Here is a 21,639-nt window from a genome sequence, read left to right on the forward strand (position 1 = left end):
GACTCTGATATGTTAACTGTCGTGCTTGAACTATGACCAGTTGTGTAAGTGTGTGTAGAACTTACATTTATAATTGTTGTGTGTGATGATAAAGTAGGTGGCAACGATGTAAGAGAAATTTCACAAAATCTCCCTGTAAAATTGCCAAGACATTCACAGAAATATTTATTACTTGTAATCATCTTGCATGTGCCTCTATTATTACAATTTTGAAGAAAGCAAAGATCCCGAGTTTCACATTTCTCCCCAGTAAAGCCATTTTTACAAACGCAGTAGTAATTGGAAGTTCCATTATGACATGTCCCTCCATTTTGGCAAGGATTTCTACTGCAATTGTCAAAAATATTGCAGCGTTCACCAGAATACCCATCATGACATGTGCATTCGGCTTGATGAATACCACTAAAGCATGTTCCATTGTTGCAGTTATAGTTGTAACAATAGTCTTTAACTTCACATTTACGTCCCTTAAAACCAGGATTACATTTACAATCAAAGTCATTTGATGTATTATGACAGGTGCCATTTCCATTGCAATCTATCTGGTAACAAAAATCCTGATCTTGACAATCTTTTCCGGAGTATCCACCATAACATTTACATCTGTAACCACCATTATTTATAGTACAGCTGCCATGGCCACTGCACGTATGATCCATACATGGATTTCTGTCTGTACAGTTTCTTCCTTGGAAACCTGGCGCACAATGGCAAATGTAACCATCTTCTTGCTGATGACAAACTCCTCCATTATGGCAAGGTTTATGGAAACAGTAGTCTATTTCCTCGCAATCAGTTCCATTGAATCCAAGTTCACAATGACATACATAGCCATTGTCGAGATTGCTACAATTTCCACGGCTATTGCACAAGTGTTTGTGGCAATAGTTTCTCTTCTTGCAATTCCGACCGTAATATTCTGTATTACAGTTACATTTATAATTATCGTCTAAGTTTTGACAAGTTCCCTTATTATTACATCTTTGTGTGTCACAGAAATTCCTTTCTTCGCAATAAGTACCGGTGTAGGCGGAGGAACAGGAACAGGAGTATCCCTCAGCTTTATTAATACACGTTCCTCCATTGGTACAGTTGCTGAGGAAACAATGATCAACAACTTCACAACTGGAGCCTTTATATCCATTATGACATACGCATGAATAGTTTTGGTTGTTGTTGAAGCAGGTTTCATTACGTAAACATGCCACATGTCCATTATGACATGTTCCATGTCCACTGCAGTTCTGACTGTAACAGAAATCGCGTGTTTGGCAGTAGGATCCTATATACCCTGGAGCACATTTACACGTATAGTTAGAGTGTCCATTAACACAAGACGCTCCATTCCGACATTGATGATGAGAACAGTAAGTTTGTTCACAGTTTTTACCTAGGTACCCAGCCTTACATTGACACGTGTAGGAGTTCTGTCCGTTTTGACAAGTACCGTGGTTAGAACAAAGATTATTATAACAATAATTCTGCGTTTCACAGTCTTTTCCCAGAAATCCACGGTTACAAGTGCAGGTGTAATTATTTCGTCCGTTCTGGCAGGTACCATGATTTGAACAGTGTTTATTATAACAGTAATCTATTGCATCACAGTTTGTCCCTAGATACCCACCATTACAAGAGCAGGTATATCCCGTGTTTGTGTTGGTGCATTGTCCATGTATACATGGATTACTATGACAGTAATTTTTTAGTTCACAATCATTTCCGCGGTAATCAGGTTGACAGACACAAGTATATTTACTTGGTCCGTTATTACACGTCCCATGTCCACTACATCTCTGTCCTTGGCAATAATTGCGTGTTTCACAATGAGTTCCTTTGTAACCAGATTTACACAAACATGCATAATTAGAATTTCCACTTTGACAAGTAGCACCATTTTGACAGGTATTATTGAAGCAATAATCGTATTCACAGTTACTTCCTAGATAACCAGGATTACAGTTACAAGTGTAATTATGCTGACCGTTCTGACATTGTCCATATCCATTACAGTTCTTTCCGTGACAGTAATCCACTTTATCACACTTTGTACCGGTAAATCCTCTCAGGCAAGAACAATTATATCTAGTGCTTAAATTTGAACAGTTCCCGTGTATACATGGGTTACTATGACAATAATTATTCAGTTCACAGTTCTTACCAAGGTACTGCGACCTACATTGACAAGAGTAACCATGTTCTCCATTTTGACAAGTTCCATGTCCACTGCAGATTTGTCCATGGCAATAATTACGTATTTCACAATGACGTCCCATATAATCAACAGGACAAGAGCATGTATAGTTTGTTTTTCCGTTTTTACAGGTACCATGATTTTTACATGGGTTACTGAAACAATAATCATGTTGACAATCACTTCCTAAATAACCAGGATTACAAGTACAAGTGTAGTTATGTTGACCGTTATGGCAGGTTCCATGTCCACTACAGTTCTGATGGTAACAATAATCACGTGTTTGGCAGTAGGATCCTATATACCCTGGAGCACATTTACACGTATAGTTAGAGTGTCCATTAACACAAGATGCTCCATTCCGACATTGATGATGAGAACAATAAGTTTGTTCACAGTTTTTACCTACGTACCCATGTCTACATTGACACGTGTAGGAGTTCTGTCCGTTTTGACAAGTACCGTGGTTAGAACAAAGATTATTATAACAATAATTCTGCGTTTCACAGTCTTTTCCCAGAAATCCACGGTTACAAGTGCAGGTGTAATTATTTCGTCCGTTCTGGCAGGTACCATGATTTGAACAGTGTTTATTATAACAGTAATCTATTGCATCACAGTTTGTCCCTAGATACCCACCATTACAAGAGCAGGTATATCCCGTGTTTGTGTTGGTGCATTGTCCATGTATACATGGATTACTATGACAGTAATTTTTTAGTTCACAATCATTTCCGCGGTAATCAGATTGACAGTCACAAGTATATCTACTTGGTCCGTTATTACACGTCCCGTGTCCGCTACATCTCTGTCCTTGGCAATAATTGCGTGTTTCACAATGAGTTCCTTTGTAACCAGATTTACACAAACATGTATAATTAGAATTTCCACTTTGACAAGTAGCACCATTTTGACAGGTATTATTAAAGCAATAATCGTATTCACAGTTCCTTCCTAGGAAACCAGGATAACAATTACAAGTGTAATTATGCTGACCGTTCTGACATTGTCCATGTCCATTACAGTTCTTTCCGTGACAGTAATCCACTTTATCACACTTTGTACCGGTAAATCCTCTCAGGCAAGAACAATTATATCTAGTGCTTAAATTTGAACAGTTCCCGTGTATACATGGGTTACTATGACAATAATTATTCAGTTCACAGTTCTTACCAAGGTACTGCGACCTACATTGACAAGTGTAACCATGTCCCTCATTTTGACAAGTTCCATGTCCACTGCAGCTGTGTCCATGGCAATAATTACGTATTTCACAATGACGTCCCATATAATCAACAGGACAAGAGCATGTATAGTTTGTTTTTCCGTTTTTACAGGTACCATGATTTTTACATGGGTTACTGAAACAATAATCATGTTGACAATCACTTCCTAAATAACCAGGATTACAAGTACAAGTGTACTTATGTTGACCATTATGGCAGGTGCCATGTCCACTACAGGTCTGATGGTAACAATAATCACGTGTTTGGCAGAAGAAACCTTCAAAACCTGGGACACATTTACACGTATAGTTAGAGACTTCATTAACACAAGAGGCTCCATTCTGACACTGATGATGAGAACAATAAGTTTGGTCACAGTCTTTACCGTGGTATCCAGCCCTACATTGACACGTGTAAGAATCATGTCTGTTTTGACAAGTACCGTGGTTAGAACAGTGCTTGTTATAACAATAATCCCGGGTCTGACAGTCTTTTCCTATAAATCCATTATTACAAGTACAATTGTAAGTATTCCCCCTGATGTGACAGGTACCATGGTTAGAGCAGTGCTTGTTATAACAGTAATCTATTACATCACAATTCTTTCCTAAATACCCTCCGTTACAAGAACATTTATATCCTGTGTTTGTGTTGGTACAATTTCCATGTCTGCATGGATTACTATGACAGTAATCTCTCAGTTCACAATTATTTCCTCGATAATTAGTTTGGCAGGCACAAGTGTATCTACTTTGTCCATTATGACATGTCCCATGACCGCTACATGTCTGTCCGTGACAGTAATTACGAGTTTCACAAAGAGTTCCTTTATATTCAGGTTTACATGAACATGTATAATTAGAATTTCCACTGTGACAAGTAGCACCATTTTTACAGGTATTATTGAAGCAATAGTCGTATTCACAGTTACTTCCTAGGAAACCAGGATTACAGTTACAAGTGTAACTATGCTGACCGTTCTGACATTGTCCATGTCCGTTACAGTTCTTTCCGTTACAGTAATCAACTTTGTCACAATTTTTTCCGGTAAATCCTCTATTGCAAGTACAGGTATAGCTAGTGTTTGAATTTGTGCATCTCCCGTTTTTACATGGATTACCATGACAATGATTGTTCTGTTCACAGTTTTTACCAAGATACTGCGACCTACACTGACAAGAGTAACCGTTCGGTCTATTTTGACATTGTCCTCGGTTATTACAGTACTGTCCAAAACAGTAATCGTACGTGCTACAATTCTGTCCTATGAAAAGACCAGTGCATGAACAATTATATCCAGAAGCTGTATTAGTACAAGATCCTGAATTTTTGCAGGGATCCGTTGCACAATAATCAACTTTATCACATAGTTCTCCTATGAAACCATTGGCACAATGACACGTGTAATTTGTCCCTGTTATCACACATGTAGCACCATTCTGACACTGATTGTGAGCACAAAGATTTCTTATGGAACAGTCAGGACCGGTATATTTATTGTTGCACGTACACACAGCCTGTCTATGCTGAACATGACAATGCCCATGTGTATTACACGTATTATCATTACATTGGTGAGAAGTCAGCGATTCGCAGTTTTTGCCAGTTGTTCCTCTTTTACAATTACACGTATAACTTCCCTTGCTATTGACACAATCCCCTCCATTACATGGTTGTAAAAGACATTCGTCCTCATCCAGCTGACATTTCAGACCGTAAACAGAAGAAGGACAGGCACAATGAAAACTACCAGCTGTGTTTGTACAGGTACCATAGCCACAAAACTTTTGAGAAGTACATTCATTGATATCTTCATCACAATCAATTCCATCCCATCCTACATTATACAATCAAACACCGAAATTCGACATGTACCCGAAGGCATTACTTCTCTTCATTAATTTATATCTATTTATATTACATCTGAATTGAGGAGAACCCTGCTCAACACAATTGTCAAAACAGAAGTTTTTACAACAATGAGCATTCTATTTAACATCTCTCATTGAAATCTTTTTAGTTGTCCATATGTCAGTGCATAAAATAACTTATGAAAATATTTGCGAACTTTCAGTACAGAAAATCAAATTGCTGATTATAGTTTCTAAAACGCTCTCTTTTAGTAGCCTGAAATTTTGAAAACTTTCTTGCAATTTTACACTGCTGTATTGTTGCTCGGAATTCAATACTAACTATATTTTAGTGATAATGGTTACGATTTGACAGCATAGTAAAATCCATACTTTTCAATAGTAATGTTCCTTGACTGCTATCTTTGGGGGAAAAGCATAGAATTTTTACAGTGGCCTTTGTAACTTTCATGTTTGTAACTTTGTTATTTAACTATACGAAAATCCCTGATCTTGTACGTTGATTGCCCCATGATGGGACTACGCAAAAATTGAAGGATACAATTTCAAACACAGTGAAGTTATCGGAGAGCACCCAAATATTTGTTAGTGTAAAGAAAAGAACATTGTTTCTTTTCCTTGTGACCTGTCGTTGATCCCACAAAGGGAGAATTCTTTATTACTTTTTGCAAAGTGTGGGTTGGACTACTGTAAGTTAGTTTTGAGATATGAAGATAAAGAACAGTAATCAAGCTCAAAAGTCCATTTGAACAATACATATTAGGAGAAGAGAAAACCCGACCTCTTAAACATCAGAAGTGGGATCAGATGCAATGGGGGGGGGGGGGGGGAGTAAGCATGCCATATTGACAAGTCACACGTGTGCTCCAGACAATTCAATGTAAAAAATAATTGCTTAACAATTTGTATGAAAAAAGTCAGTCAACACAAGACTTAACGATAGATTGTGTTCCTTAACAAGGTCATCATATCGACCATAGAATTGTTGCGAAATGTTGACTTTAAAAGAGGCTGTTGGTATTCTTTTATCATCAACAAATTTGTCAAAAGCTTGCTGCCTCGTTTTAGAAATCGTTAGTATGTAATTTTAAAAATCGTTCGTACGTAGTACATGCCCTTGGGAGAATCAACTGGGAGACATAAACTCGATGTTAATATTTGGAATATTGCTACGTAAATAAGGGACGTTGATGATAAAAAGGTCGAAGTCACCACGTTTATCATAAAATTTTGTTGTTTGTCTGCAATTAATGTACAGTATGATGCTATAAATATTAGTACAAAATGGCGGCGTGTTCACATTCGCAACGAAAACTTCTCAGTTTTAAAATTTGGCTAAAAATAGCTATGGAATTTCAGTTGTTATTCTTAACATACTAAAGTCATTTGACATCCAAAGTTCATGCGATTTTGTTGTCGTCTGCTGTATTTTCGGAAAATATACAAGTCTAAAAGAGAATGGGTAGAAAGGAGAAGGAGTTGTCTAATGATGTTAAAAAAGCTGTGTGGAGATCCTTAGAACAAGGAAAGTCCATTCGAAAAGTGTCAGAATTATTAGGAATTCCTATTACTACCGTTTTAAGTATGAGAAAACGTATTGAACAGCGTTGTCTGGTGGAAAACAACAGACGAAGTGGCCGGCCTGCGTAAGTAACAGATCATGATTACCGCGGCTTAGAAAGGTTGGTGAAGACAAATAGAAGGGACAGTTTGCTGGATACTACAAACAAATTTAAGGAAAATGTTGATAACCATGTCGCTAAACGTACGGTACAACTCCATCTTCTCAAACATGGGTACTCGAGACGTGTGTCTAGGAAAACAGTTGTTGTAAGAGGGTAACCGGGAAAAAAATACGATTGTTATGGTGCAGAGACGATTAACAGTTGATAATTACTAGATAAAGTGATTTTTTCTAATGAGTCTAAAATCATGATTGTACAAAATTCCCGGATATATGTGTGGCGCAAAAGGGACAAAGGATGGAGGTCTGATCTAATGACACCACTTCAGGGTAAGCCATATTATGAAGTGATGATCTGAGACTGAGGATTTGTAAAATGGGACGGTGTGGGAACTATTACGTCTGTAAATGACAATATTAATGCTGAGAAGTACAAGGAGATCCTTGATGAGAACTTGTGGCCAGTTAAAGTCCGTCATTTCCCTACCGAAAATTACGTATTTCAGCACAACAATTCTCCGGTGCATCGGGCTAGAAGTACTCAACAGTTCAATCACAGAAATAATATTACTACCATGATCTGGCCAGCACAGAGCCCGGATCGAAATATTATTGAAAACCTGTGGCTGTTAATAAAAAGGAAACTTAAGACGCGATTAGGCAGGATCGGGAGTAGGGATGACCTCTTTCGCGAGATTCAAGACATCTGGACTGGGACCACAAAAGACCGTGTAAGAAGCCTCTGACGATCTATTCCTCGCAGATTACTCAGTGTAATTAGATTGAAAGGACATTTGAATTTAAATTTTATTTATTTTGGAAACGTAATACATACGATTTTATTGTGACCTACTTTCGTTGCGAATGTAAACACGCCGACATTTTGTACGAATATTAATTGCATCATACTGTATTTTAATAATTGTAAAATATCCATATATGAAACAGACGTGTCAGACTCTGTGGTGTCTTTTCTCTCAAGTTCAAAGGGAAATATCGTTTCAACATAGGAATGAAAATGAATATTATTTATTAATAAGATGTCGTCGATAAATCTAATGTCGAAATGAAGGCCACAGCAAGAAACCTTCTTTTAATGTAAAACCGGTCACGGTAGCCTAGTTGTTGAACGTTCGCTTCGTGATCGGGAGGACTGGAGTTCAGCGCGCCGCTTCAGACCTAAGACGTAAACATAGTGACTGTTCCTTCGCCAAGTGCTCGGCACTAGAAGAGAAAATCACAAGTCTTCAGATGAGACCTTTAATAGACGTCCCGTGTCACGATTGAAGTTTCCACGATAAAGAACCTTCACTGCTCAATGACCCTGAGTGCTAAGTATAGGTCTGAATTTGAATCCCTTCAATGGTATATGGTGACATTCCCTATATGAGTGAAAAATTCTCGAATGGGACATAAAACAGCATACAACCAATCTTTCATTCAATCAATCAATCAATCAATCAACGGGACGCAATTAGTGTTGGGAATTCCAACAGATTTTTGGAAGACTTGGTCTCAAAAAACGACATAGATATTGTCAATAAAGAAACTCAAGTACCTTCTTATATCAACTTGAGAGTACTTGTGTGTACAATCTGAATGTTTTTAAGAAAATAATTTTGCAGATGACCTATGACAAGGTATGTAAATATGAATTCAATTTTATTGAAAAGCAGCTGTCTATGATGTTAAAAAGTCTGGACTTTAATTTATCGTGGGGTATGGTTGTATAAAGCATTGAAAAGTCGCAGGTTTTGATGCTATTGATTTTGGTAAAATTTTGTAATTTAATTTATACATGTATGATATTCGGCTTACCCATTTTACAGTATTTATGACCGTTGACGACACACTTCCGTGGATTACCAGGACAATGATCTGTACAGTCTGATCCATAGTAACCCTCAGAGCAGTAGGCCTTGTAGGTTATCTGGATACTGAAATAAGAGTGATTTGTTGATACCATGATTAATAAACTTCTATGAAATTTTTATTATAAGTAAAAAAAAAGTTTAAGTCAATGTACGATTGTAAGGAGTGTTTATTTAGTTGGTATAAATAAGGAACAACTTACGAAAATGAATTTTTATCCGACAAAAAACTTGCGGTCAATTTTTTCTGTCGCCAATGTTGTGAAAGTATGTTGTTTCCTGTTTGAAGACTGTAGTCGGCGAATTCTGCTTGGTAGATGGTTGGTGTAGAGGAGTTTTGTATATCTACCACTCTCACTGAGATCTTGTCCAAATATTTTTTCTGAGTTTATAAGATAACAAAGAGTAATGAAATGTACCTGACTGTTTTATAAATAAAGAAAATGTTATTCTGGTGATGTATATGCATGTATTTGAGTTAAGGAATGTTTACCCAAGAATCAACTTCTAAAAACTGAGGGTTGGTTGTATTCCCGACTTTAGAACCATAAATGACGTTTTGTTGTCCCATGTCTAACGTTGTGGTAAAACTTGTCACACAGGAGTGCTTAGCGTCTCTGTACCAAAGAGAATGTTAAAATGAAATCTTAAGAACTATTTACCAGCGAGAGGTCATTTAAGTCGGAAAAGTCAAAGATCACTCACTTAAGACAAACGGTAAGTACGGGTTTACACAACATGTTACACTGGGTACCCGCCACACCCTGACAACATCTTCCTCCGTGAAGTTTATTACCTGGACTCTTTACTTCATCTATGTGAATGAAGAAAGTTATCTTCCCAGATGCGACCTTGAAATGTAGAGTAATATTATAAATAACTGTAACAATCATGAGTAGTATAAAACGTAAATACTCAAGTTTTTTTCATTAGGCCTACATGCTGAGATTTGTTGATAAAGTAGAAGATGAAAACACTACTGTATTCATACTAAGCCCCTTGGATTTATACATTCTTTTTCTTGAGGAATTGTAGTTCAATGAAATACAAAACAGAGTTTTTACGGAATATTACAATATTGCATAATTGCTTTTGTTTTGTAAACCTTATGTGGAAGTGATACACTTCTTTTACCAGCAGAATGTATTTTCAATTTGTTTGGCTGTATAAAATATTTCTAATTTATACAGAAAACTAAAATCTTAAGTATCCCATTTCTGTTAAAAGGAAGAGCAGAATTATCATCCTTTTCAAAATATGGAAGTGCTGAAATCACATACCTTTAAAATAAACATCCAAAGCAATAAACACAGTATATGCTTTTGTTCAGCCATAGTTAAATCGGCATCATTTGATTAAAATCATTGAACGATGTTATCAAAGCTATTGATAAATGTCATTTGTTTAGTTTGATAACACCTTAATCAAGCTAGATTAATTTATACATTCAGCAGATTTGTAGGCACACTAATGTTTTCACGGCTCTATCATGAAACGTTATATTCTGTATATCTTTATGTACATTTCTGAAACTTCAACCAATGGAATCATACACTAGAAAATAGAAACGATGAGAGGGCAGGTTTTAGTGCTATAATGATTGACCTAGTCGTTACCGAAACAAACCTGTATGGAAGTGGGAACTAGATACTGATGAGATTTCTGTCACTAAATTACTGGCGAATTAGCCTCACCTTTTGGTATTTTGGTATCATTTAAAATTTCAGTAATATGCTAGAGCAATATGAAAACAAGAAATCAAATTGCAAAAAGAAAACGACCTAAATTCCTTCTAGGCCGTTATCTTTTGGCAATTAGATTTTTTTGTTCACATATAAACACAGTTAAAAAAATATTAAGGTTTCATTATTTAAACAATGCACAGTGTTGTATGCAAACTGAGAAAAACAAGATGTGTTTGTGAAACACTGATGCCCCCGTATGGCAACTTATAGCGAAGGCTAAACTTTCTCAAATGCAAATCAAATATGTTAGTACCCAAAGTAAGGTCTTGTAAAGAGGAATATACCTGCGCAGGTATGTTAAGGCAGTACCCAGATCATATTTCGGCGAATTAAGACTTTTTTCGTAGAATGTAACATTGATAAATCGGAAAAACCATAGATAAAACATTTACTATTATTATCCATTGTATAGACGTCATTGAGTCTTAGGCTAAAAGAAGGACTCCACTACGACGTCATCACGTGACGTCTATAAATAGGAAAATTGCCTTGATGAAAAAGTGAAAAGTTCAACACTACCCCGGAGATAATTCATTTCTTTTAGTGAAAATAATTATGTAAAAACATCACTGGGCCATGAAAAGTGCTGCTAGAATCCTACTCTCCTGACACAGAAAAAAATATTCCAAAGTTTCGCATGAAACCTTACCAAAATTTTTACATTTTATACATACGATCAAGGAATTTTTATCAATTCATGTTAACCACACGATTCTAGCAGCAATTTCCAAGTACTATAGAATACAAGCTTTCGATACAAACAAAAATTATATTTCAAAGTATGCGGCGTAGTGTTGAACTTTTGCATCTTTGTTGTTATAGAACGACAGAGGAACGGCTGATCGGGATTTCAAAGCACTGACTATGTTCATTATAAGAAAACATGATAAGAATATATCAGCGTACCTGATTCTTAATCTTTAATTCCTTATGAATCACACATAACATTCATGGTATATGCCTTAAAACTCCCATTTCATATATTTGTTTACATGAATTCTCATTTCACTCGGCAAATATTTGATCAATAGTTATGACGTCATGGGTTTGGTATTTAACCCCCGTGCTAAATAATTAGCTATTTATACCACCCAAAAACGACAAGATTTAGTTTATGTTATGTTTTGAATGATTCCATTCTTTTCTTGGACCTGGAATTAAACTTTAAATATAGATACTAAGAAATCATTATTTCTATAGTTCACGTCATACAGCTTACTATGACGTCATATTGTGAAGGCAAGTAGGATATCTCTGGGTGTAGCCTTAACATACCCGCGTGTGAAATATGAAAGCTCTAGCAGCAACCATTGAAAAGATATGGAAAAGGTTAAAGTTTTTCAAAAGTAAGTCAAACATCAAGGTCAGGATCAAAATAAATAATGCCAAGGAAAGGCCTTCTCACAAGAAATACACATGTGAAATATGAAAGCCCTAACACCAATCGTTCAAAAGATATGGCCAAGGTTAATTTTTTTTAAAAGTAGGTCATACTCCAAAGTCCCGGTGAAAGGGTAAAAGTTGTTGGTATCCTAAGTCAGGTCTTGTCACAAGGACTTCATATGTGAAGTATGAAAGCCCTAGAACCAACTGTTCAAAAGAAAAGGCCAAGGTTAAAGTTTTCCGAAAGTAGTTCAAACTCCAAGGTCAAGGTAAATGGGCTATAATTGTTGGTATGTAAAGGAAGGGCTTGTCACAAGGATTATACATGTGAAGAATGAAAGCCCTAGCAGCAATTGTTCAAAAGTTATGGCCAAGGATAAAGTTTTCCAAAAGGAGATCAAACTCCAAGGTCAAGGTTAAAGGGTCAAAGTTGTTGGTATCCAAAGGAAGGGCTTATCACAAGGATTACACATGTGAAGTATGAAAGCCCTAGCATCAACCGTTCAAAAGTTATAGCCAATGTTCAAGGTTTTCAAAAATACGTCAAACTCCAAGGTCAAAGGTCAAAGTTGTTGGTATCTAAAGGAAGGTCTTGTCAAAAGGATTACACATGTGAAGAATGAAAGCCATAGTACTTACCGTTCAAAAGTTATGGCTAAGGTTAAAGTTTGAAAAATTTTTGTAAAACTCCAAGATCAAGGTCAAAAGGTCAAATATGATGGTGTAACCCCTGTTTCCCCCAATAAACAAGGATTTCTTGGGTTCTTTTGGAGGATTTATTTCTTTACATATTCAACATAAATAAACCCTGTAACAAAAAATATTGAAATCAATGCATGGCATAAACAAATATTAACAAGTCAATTTAAAATTTTATTTCTGGTCGTAATATATTACACTGAACTTTCATTTCACATAATCTTTATAATTAATTACTTTATCCAGAAAATAATAATAAATTACTGATATTACCATATGGAAATATTACTCTTACAAAATATGAAAAGAAATCATTACATACTTCCGATTTAGAAATTATGAATTATAAACCAAAAAAATCAACGAATATAAAGTTTCAGTAACCAGAACTGAAATAAATGTATAAACAGAGAAAATAACATGAAACTCAATTTCATGCAAATAATAAATACACATATACCCTTACCTCACATGAGGTGTAAAGGTCAAAACGTAAAATACTTCAAGGCGATGAATAATTGCATGTTTCCCTGTATAATAAATATATTAGGATTTATAATTTATATTCTGTGTAAATAATTTTACTCCATTACTAAAATAAAGGTGTTATGAAAATTTAACGAGATTATTTAATCCTGCTCACTCTGTCGTTCTCTCATTTAAGACTATGAAAATAATAATCTGAATTACGATAAAAATGCAAATATTAAAGCTGTAATTTAAGCAATATAACATTAGACTATATTTAAAAGTTTTAACTGACTGCACTCTCACGCAATACACGTTCTCGTCAAGCATACGTATTGGAGTGGTTATTAAATGAAATATAGGCAAATTAATATATATGCTATATAATAAACAAGAATACTAATATAACAAGAGGCCCATGGGCCACATCGCTCACCTGAGTAACTTTGGCCATGCTGTTCATTACCAGACTTCTCCCCTTGTAATACCTATTGTGGCCCCGCCCTACCCCCGGGGGTCATGATTTTAACAATTTAGAATCTACACTACCCCAGGATGCTTCCACATAAGTTTCAGTTTTTCTGGTCCAGTGGTTCTTGAGAAGATTTTTAAAGATTTTTCCTATATATTTCAATGTTTCCCTATTGTGGCCCCGCCCTACCCCCGGGTCATGATTTGAACAATTTAGAATCTACACTATCCCAGGATGCTTCCACATAAGTTTCAGCTTTTCTGGCCCAGTGGTTCTTGAGAAGAAGATTTTTAAAGATTTTTCCTATATATTTCTATGTAAAACTTGTATTCCCTATTGTGGCCCCGCCCTATCTCCGGGGGTCATGATTTTAACAATTTAGAATCTACACTATCCCAGGATGCTTCCACATAAGTTTCAGCTTTTCTGGCCCAGTGGTTCTTGAGAAGAAGATTTTTAAAGATTTTTCCTATATATTTCAATGCAAAACTTGTATTCCCTATTGTGGCCCTGCCCTACCCCCGGAGGTCCTGATTTGAACAATTTAGAATCTACACTATCCCAGGATGCTTCCACATAAGTTTCAGCTTTTCTGGCCCAGTGGTTCTTGAGAAGAAGATTTTTAAAGATTTTTCCTATATATTTCAATGCAAAACTTATATTCCCTATTGTGGCCCTGCCCTACCCCCGGGGGTCATGATTTGAACAATTTAGAATCTACACTATCCCAGGATGCTTCCACATAAGTTTCAGCTTTTCTGGCTCAGTGGTTCTTGAGAAGAAGATTTTTAAAGATTTTTCCTATATACTTCAATGTAAAAATTGGATTCCCTATTGTGGCCCCGTCCTACCCCCGGGGGTCATGATTTGAACAATTTAAAATCTACACTACCCCAGGATGCTTCCACATAAGTTTCGGCTTTTCTGGCTCTGTGGTTCTTGAGAAGAAGATTTTTAAAGATTTTTCCTATATATTTCAATGCAAAACTTGTATTCCCTATTGTGGCCCCGCCCTACCCCCGGGGGTCCTGATTTGAACAATTTAGAATCTACACTATCCCAGGATGCTTCCACTTAAGTTTCAGCTATTCTGGCTCTGTGGTTCTTGAGAAGAAGATTTTTAAAGATTTTTCCTATATATTTCAATGCAAAACTTGTATTCCCTATTGTGGCCCCGCCCTACCCCCGGGGATCCTGATTTGAACAATTTAGAATCTACACTATCCCAGGATGCTTCCACTTACGTTTCAGCTTTTCTGGCTCAGTGGTTCTTGAGAAGAAGATTTTTAAAGATTTTTCCTATATATTTCAATGCAAAACTTGTATTCCCTATTGTGGCCCCGCCCTATCCCCGGGGGTCATGATTTTAACAATTTAGAATCTACACTACCCCAGGATGCTTCCACATAAGTTTCAGCTTTTCTGGCTTAGTGGTTCTTGAGAAGAAGATTTTTAAAGATTTTTCCTATATATTTCTATGTAAAACTTGGATTCCCTATTGTGGCCCCGCCCTATCCCCGGGGGTCATGATTTGATCAATTTAGAATCTACACTACCCCAGGATGCTTCCACTTAAGTTTCAGCTTTTCTGGCTCAGTGGTTCTTGAGAAGAAGATATTTAAAGATTTTTCTTATATATTTCAATGTAAAACTTGGATTCCCTATTGTGGCCCCGCCCTACCCCCGGGGGTCATGATTTGAACAATTTAGAATCTACACTATCCCAGGATGCTTCCACGTAAGTTTCAGCTTTTCTGGCTCAGTGGATCTTGAGAAGAAGATTTTTAAAGATTTTTCCTATATATTTCAATGTAAAACTTGGATTCCCTCTTGTGGCCCCGCCCTACCCCCGGGGGTCATGATTTTTACAATTTAGAATCTACACTACCCCAGGATGCTTCCACTTAAGTTTCAGCTTTTCTGGCTCAGTGGTTCTTGAGAAGAAGATTTTTAAAGATTTTTCCTATATATTTCTATGTAAAACATTGATTCCACATTGTGGCCCCGCCCTACCCCCGGGGGTCATGATTTTTACAATTTAGAATCTACACTACCCCAGGATGCTTCCACATAAGTTTCAGCTTTTCTGGCTCAGTGGTTCTTGAGAAGAAGATTTTTAAAGATTTTTCCTATATATTTCTATGTAAAACATTGATTCCAATTGTGGCCCCGCCCTACCCCCGGGGGTCATGATTTTTACAATTTAGAATCTACACTATCCCAGGATGCTTCCACATAAGTTTCAGCTTTTCTGGCTCTGTGGTTCTTGAGAAGAAGATTTTTAAAGATTTTTCCTATATATTTCTATGTAAAACATTGATTCCACATTGTGGCCCCGCCCTACTCCCGGGGGTCATGATTTGAACAATTTAGAATTTACACTACCCCAGAATGCTTCCATATAAGTTTCAGCTTTACTGGCCCTGTGGTTCTTGAGAAGAAGATTTTTTAATGACCCCACCCTATTTTTGTCTTCTCTTGATTATCTCCCCTTGTGAGGGGACTTGGCCCTTCATTTTAATAATTTAAATTCCCCTTTACCCAAGGATGCTTTGTACCAAGTTTGGTCAAAATTGGCCCAGTGGTTCTTGAGAAGAAGTCAAAAATGTGAAAAGTTTACAGACGGACGGACAGACAGACAGACAGACGGACAGACGGACGGACGGACGACGGACAAAATGTGATCAGAAAAGCTCACTTGAGCCTTCGGCTCAGGTGAGCTAAAAAACCTTAAATCCAAAGACCCAAACTCTAAGTTGACTAAATAAAGAAAATCTGAATGAACTTCAAAATCTGCCTCGCCCGGGAAACAACCAGCACGGGAATGAACTCACAGAACAAGATAACCAATAAGAAATCAAAACAAGTCACCCATGTCGAAAGGTCTAAATATAGCAGTTAAAACACAGACTGATTCGTATTTCTTTCAATAAGTATTTATTTTATTTGTTATTTATTTAACTGAGATAAATTCACACATAAACGTAATAATATTCACATACACACAAAATAAACATTTTCTAAATATATACAGAATATCACATACTCCCCCCCAGCTCTGAAATGACGTCCCGTCATTTACTCTCAGAGGAGTTTCTAACAATGTCTTAAATGGCTCTTGCAGCCTCGTCCTGAAAGTTATGAAAAAGATCTGTTTGCATCAGGGATGTAATACACTGGATTTTCTGGTACCAGTCTTTATCCTTACACTGGATCGCCTTGGACAGCTGATAGTCCTTCATCCAGGAAAGTTTCTGTCTTTGTCTACCAGACCTCCTTAGTACAGGTGGCCACTCAGCGGACTCTTCACTATGTCCATCATCATCATCACCATTATCATCATCATCATCTTGTTCCTCATCTTGAGGTTCTTCCTCCGAACCATCCTCATTACTAGAATGAGACAGGGCCCTAGGCTCGGATTCTTCATTATCAATTGGTGCCTCAGTTTGATTCTCCCCCTGCTGTTCTGGTATAGTGAGATCTTCACTGTCATCTTCAACAATGGGGTGCTCCAAAGTCAGCTCAACTGTGTCATCATCAGTAAAATTCTCCTGATCTTCAGTTGAATTTGTTGCTGTACTTTGTCTTGGTCTAACATCAGGCTTAAGTTTTCTAGGTCTTGGTACTAGTTTTGGTATCAGTTCCTTATCCAGGTATTCAGTGTTGATGTAACTTATCGGTAAAAGTAGATTTCTATGTAGATTTCTCTTCCGTCCACCGCCCTTTTCTTTCTGAACTGTGAAGACTGGGATATCTTTGTTAGGCTGGTCTATAACAAGGTACGGATCCTCTTCCCATCGGTCTGCTAGTTTGTGTTTCCCACTGCTGTCATATGCATTGATCTTAACAAGAACTCTGTCACCTTTCTGTATAATAGCTCCGCGTACTTTGTAATCATATTCTTTCTTCTGGTTTTCCCGAGCTCTAGCAGCCAATTGCTCTGCTGTCTTATGAGCAAACTGAAGTCTTTCTCTGATGCTAGCTATGTAATCTGATTCTTTTTCGTCCTTCCTCAATCCAAAGGTAACATCAACTGGTAGTCGAGGATTCCTACCAAACATCAAGATGTATGGGGAACAGCCTGTAGATTCAGGGCGAGTAATGTTGTAGCAATAGACAAGCGGTCCTACATATGCCTTCCAGTTCTTTTTCTGTTCGGATTCGAGAGTTCCTAGCATGTTAAGGAGTGTTCCGTTGAACCTCTCGCACATTTCATTTTCTTGTGGATGATAGCTTGTGGTGCGTGATTTCTTAATCCCAGTCATCCTGCATAATTCTTTAATGATTTTCGATTCAAAATTGGCTCCTTGATCCGAATGTAGTCGATCAGGTAACCCATAATGTATAATGAATTGACTATAAAGTGCTTCTGCAGTTGTTCGAGCAGTTTGGTTTCTGGTGGGTATTGCTTGTGCAAATCTAGTGAAGTGATCCGTTATTATTAATATATGTTGTTGTCTTCCTTTAGTTGGTTCCAATGTCAAGTAATCTATGCACACAAGCTCTAATGGTGAAGTCGTTCGGATGTTAACAAGTGGAGCTCTCTGATTTGGAAGAGTATTTCTTCGCACGCACCTTCCACAATGTGAAATCCATTCTTCTACATCTTTTCCCATTCCATGCCAGTGAAATCTGTCTCTAAGCAATGACAAGGTTCTGTCTTTCCCTTGATGTTCAATGTCATTGTGAAAAGCTTGTAGAATATTTGGAATCAAAGAACATGGTAAAACTATCTGTCTTTTCACTTCGTCCTCAACTTTTATAACTCGGTATAAGATTCCGTCTAGAACTTGCAAATGATGAAATTGTCTATTCAATAGCATGTCTCCTTTCTCAGGCTTCTCCTGTTTCAGAACCATATCCATCCAGAAACATATAGTTCTATCTTGAAGTTGTGCTTTCCTCCAGTCTATCAAGTCTGTTGTTATTGAACTGCCAAGATTGGTTTCATCTACATCTTGAATGATATCGGGTGAAATAGCTAAGGATTCAGCATATGGTACTGCAATGGTGCTGCAAATGACACGAACTGATTCGGCATTGATGTCTGGCAGGCGACTCAAACCATCGGCATCTGCATTTGCTTTTCCAGGACGATACTTAATATCAAAATCAAAACTGGCAAGATCAGCTAACCACCGATGGCCTGTAGCATCTAATTTCGCAGTAGTGAGAACGTAAGTGAGTGGGTTATTGTCAGTCCAGACAGTGAATTTCTGTCCTAGTAGATAATCTCGAAATTGTCGGTCACTGCCCACTTTAAAGCGAGAAACTCCAGTTTATGTGGTGCATAATTCTTCTCAGCTTTTGTCAATCCTCTACTAGCGTAGCTGATTACTCTCTTTTCTCCATGTTGATGTTGATATAAGACTGCTCCTAGACCAAATTCTGAAGCATCTGTATGCAATTCATATGGAATTCCAGAAATTGGATATCTCAGTATAGGTGCAGTAGTTAATCTCTCCTTGAGACTCTCAAAGGCTTTTTGCTGTTCATCTCCCCAAATCCATGTTCTCTTTTCCTTTGGTTTCCCTTTACGCCCTGTTGGAATTTTCATCAAGTCAGTGAGGGGTCGACTGATTTGACTAAAATTCCGTATAAATCTTCGGTAGTATCCGACAAAGCCAATAAAACGTCTCACTTCCTCTGGTGGAGATGGTGTTGGCCAGGAAGTTACTTTATTTGTCTTTTGCGGATCAATCTCCTTACCCTTATGGGATACAATGTGGCCCACAAATTTTATACGTCTCTTGAAGAATGAACATTTTTTCGGGGATAACTTCAAATTTGCTAATCTTATCCTCTTTTATATAAGTTGAAGATTGGTCAGGTGTTCTTCAAATGTTCTACCAAACACAATAACATCGTCTATAAAGACACAGCAAATATTCAGATGGTAGTCTCCTAAAACATCTTCCATCATTCTTTGATAGGTTGCTGGACTGTTGATAAGTCCAAAGGCATACGATTGTCTTCATAGAAGCCAAGTGGTCCGACAGTAAAGGCAGTTTGCTCCTTATGTTGTTCCAATATTTCAATTTGGTGATAACCAGCTTTCATGTCGACCACAGAGAAATGTGCAGATCCAGCAAGACAGTCTAATAAGTCCTCTATCCTGGGGAGAGCATAACTATCCTTCTTTGACACATTGTTCAGTTGTCGGTAGTCAACACAAAGGCGTAAGCTTGAATCCTTCTTTCTAACTAAAACAACACTGGAAGCAAAGGGACTGTGTGAAGGTCTTATAATACCCATGTCCAATAACTGACGAAGATGTGCTCTTACTGCCTCATATGCCGATGGTGGAATGTGCCTGTATCTTTGTTTAAATGGTTTGTCATCAGTTAAATCGATCCCATGCTTCACAACATCTGTGTGTCCGACATCATTGTCACTTTGTGAGAATATGTCCATGCATGACCTGATGAGTTGAAGCCCTTGGTTAAATTGGTCATCACTAAGATCACTTCTGTTAAACTCCATTTTATCCATCATTGTCTCTGACTTTGTCACTGATTTTGATAATACTGGAGACTGAAGTACAATTGATTGAATTTCACAGATGATTGCCCTGGGTGGAATGTTGATTGTCCTTGTTGTAATGTTGGAAATACTTACATCAATAGATCCATTCCTCTTATGTTGATAATAAATCACACCAGGTTCAACATCTAAATCTCTGTAGTCCTTCGCTAAAGGTGACGATTGTATAATCACAGGTGTTTCATGGTAAGGTAATTCCTTGTAATAAATAATTAATAAAGGAATTGAAATATTAAATGTTATTCAAAAATTTAAGTACTGTTCTGGTCTGAAAATTAATTTGAATAAAACTGAAGCAATTTGGATAGGAAAGAACAAAAACGTCAAACCAGGAATCTTGCCAGTGAAATGGTCTGATGGTCAATTTTTTACTCTTGGTATTTGGTTTAGTTCAAGCGGTGAACAAAAGACCCTTGCTAAGAACTTAAATACAAAACTAGATGAACTAAAAGCAACTTTGAATTTATGGAAAATGAGGAATTTAACACTTATTGGCAAAATTCTAATTGTAAAAACTTTAGTAATATCAAAAATAGTATACCAAGCACAAGTACTTCCAATTCCCCTACAAATGATAAAGGAGGTGTCTAAAGAACTGAACAAGTTTATATGGAATAATGAAAAGCCAAAAGTTAAAAGTTCAGTATCCTGTCAAAAAATCAATAAGGGTGGATTGAAAGTTCCTAATCTTGAAGCACAAATGAAATCATTAAAACTTGGTTGGATTAGAAGGATATTTATTAATACAAGAGCAAGATGGAGAAGTACAATTCAATCTTACCTGAATGATATAGAATTGAATGATTTTATAATTACCAGAGGTTGTCTAAATAGGCTACATGCATGTACATCATTACCACAATTTTACAGAGACATTTTTGAAACATGGACACAACTTAGATGCAATGTTATTAATATTGAACCAATAATATTTAAAGAAGCTCTTTGGTTCAATGATAACATTAAAATAAATAATGAGACTGTGTTTTGGAAAAAATGGTATAAAAAAGGTATCTTATTTATTGGAGATATTTTAGGTGATAATTATGATTTTTTAAGCCATGAAGAATTAAGTAATTTGTATGACTTGAATATACCTTTTTTGATTACTTTTGTTTAAGAAATGCAATTCCATATCATTGGCGAAAATATATAAGACAAAACAAAAAAGGTTCTTTTAATAGAGATTCTTTGACCTTATGTTTTAATAATAAAAGAAGTCCTTTGTCAAAAATATCTTGTAAAGACTTTTACTGGATTACAGTGGAAAGTTTAAATGAAGTACCAACATGTGTACAAAAATGGGAGGAAATATTTAAAGCAAATTTTTCGCAAACAGACTTGGAAAAAATTTTCATGCTACCTTTTGTATGTTCTAATGAAACATCACTACAGTCTTTTCAGTATAAGCTAACTCATAGATTTTTATCTCATAATAAACTACTGTTTCAAATGAAAATTAAAACTTCCCCCCAATGTTTTT

At 36.7% G+C, this 21,639-nt stretch overlaps 1 protein-coding gene across 1 annotated transcript; it reads right to left on the reverse strand.

The window, feature by feature from the left end:
* Nucleotides 1-178: 178 nt before the first annotated feature.
* On the reverse strand, nt 179-10,177 carry LOC133203540 (neurogenic locus notch homolog protein 1-like). The gene is made up of 10 exons (XM_061339311.1): nt 10,124-10,177; nt 9,549-9,694; nt 9,337-9,460; nt 9,047-9,225; nt 8,791-8,909; nt 2,654-5,254; nt 2,159-2,346; nt 1,391-2,042; nt 464-1,132; nt 179-327 (listed from the first exon to the last, which is right to left on the reverse strand). Exons 1-10 carry the CDS (start codon nt 10,175-10,177, stop codon nt 179-181), a joined length of 4,881 nt encoding a protein of 1,626 aa, XP_061195295.1.
* Between the last annotated feature and the right edge of the window lie 11,462 nt (nt 10,178-21,639).

The sequence above is a fragment of the Saccostrea echinata genome, unplaced genomic scaffold, assembly GCF_033153115.1.
Source record: "Saccostrea echinata isolate AGI-Se365-2 ecotype Australia unplaced genomic scaffold, CSIRO_AGI_Sech_v1 ptg000051l, whole genome shotgun sequence".
In the NCBI taxonomy this organism is placed as follows: Eukaryota; Metazoa; Mollusca; class Bivalvia; order Ostreida; family Ostreidae; genus Saccostrea; species Saccostrea echinata.

What these genes read in the sequence shown, in the direction of transcription:
- LOC133203540 (XM_061339311.1), bottom strand. Translation starts at nt 10,177, where the DNA reads ATGGCTGAACAAAAGCATATACTGTGTTTATTGCTTTGGATGTTTATT. An exon ending in TCGGATAAAAATTCATTTTC is followed by an intron (nt 8,910 to 9,046) that starts GTAAGTTGTTCC and finishes CTCTTATTTCAG; the next exon opens with TATCCAGATAACCTACAAGG. An exon ending in TAATCTTTGTTCTAACCACG is followed by an intron (nt 2,347 to 2,653) that starts GTACTTGTCAAA and finishes TTATTGTTTCAG; the next exon opens with TAACCCATGTAAAAATCATG.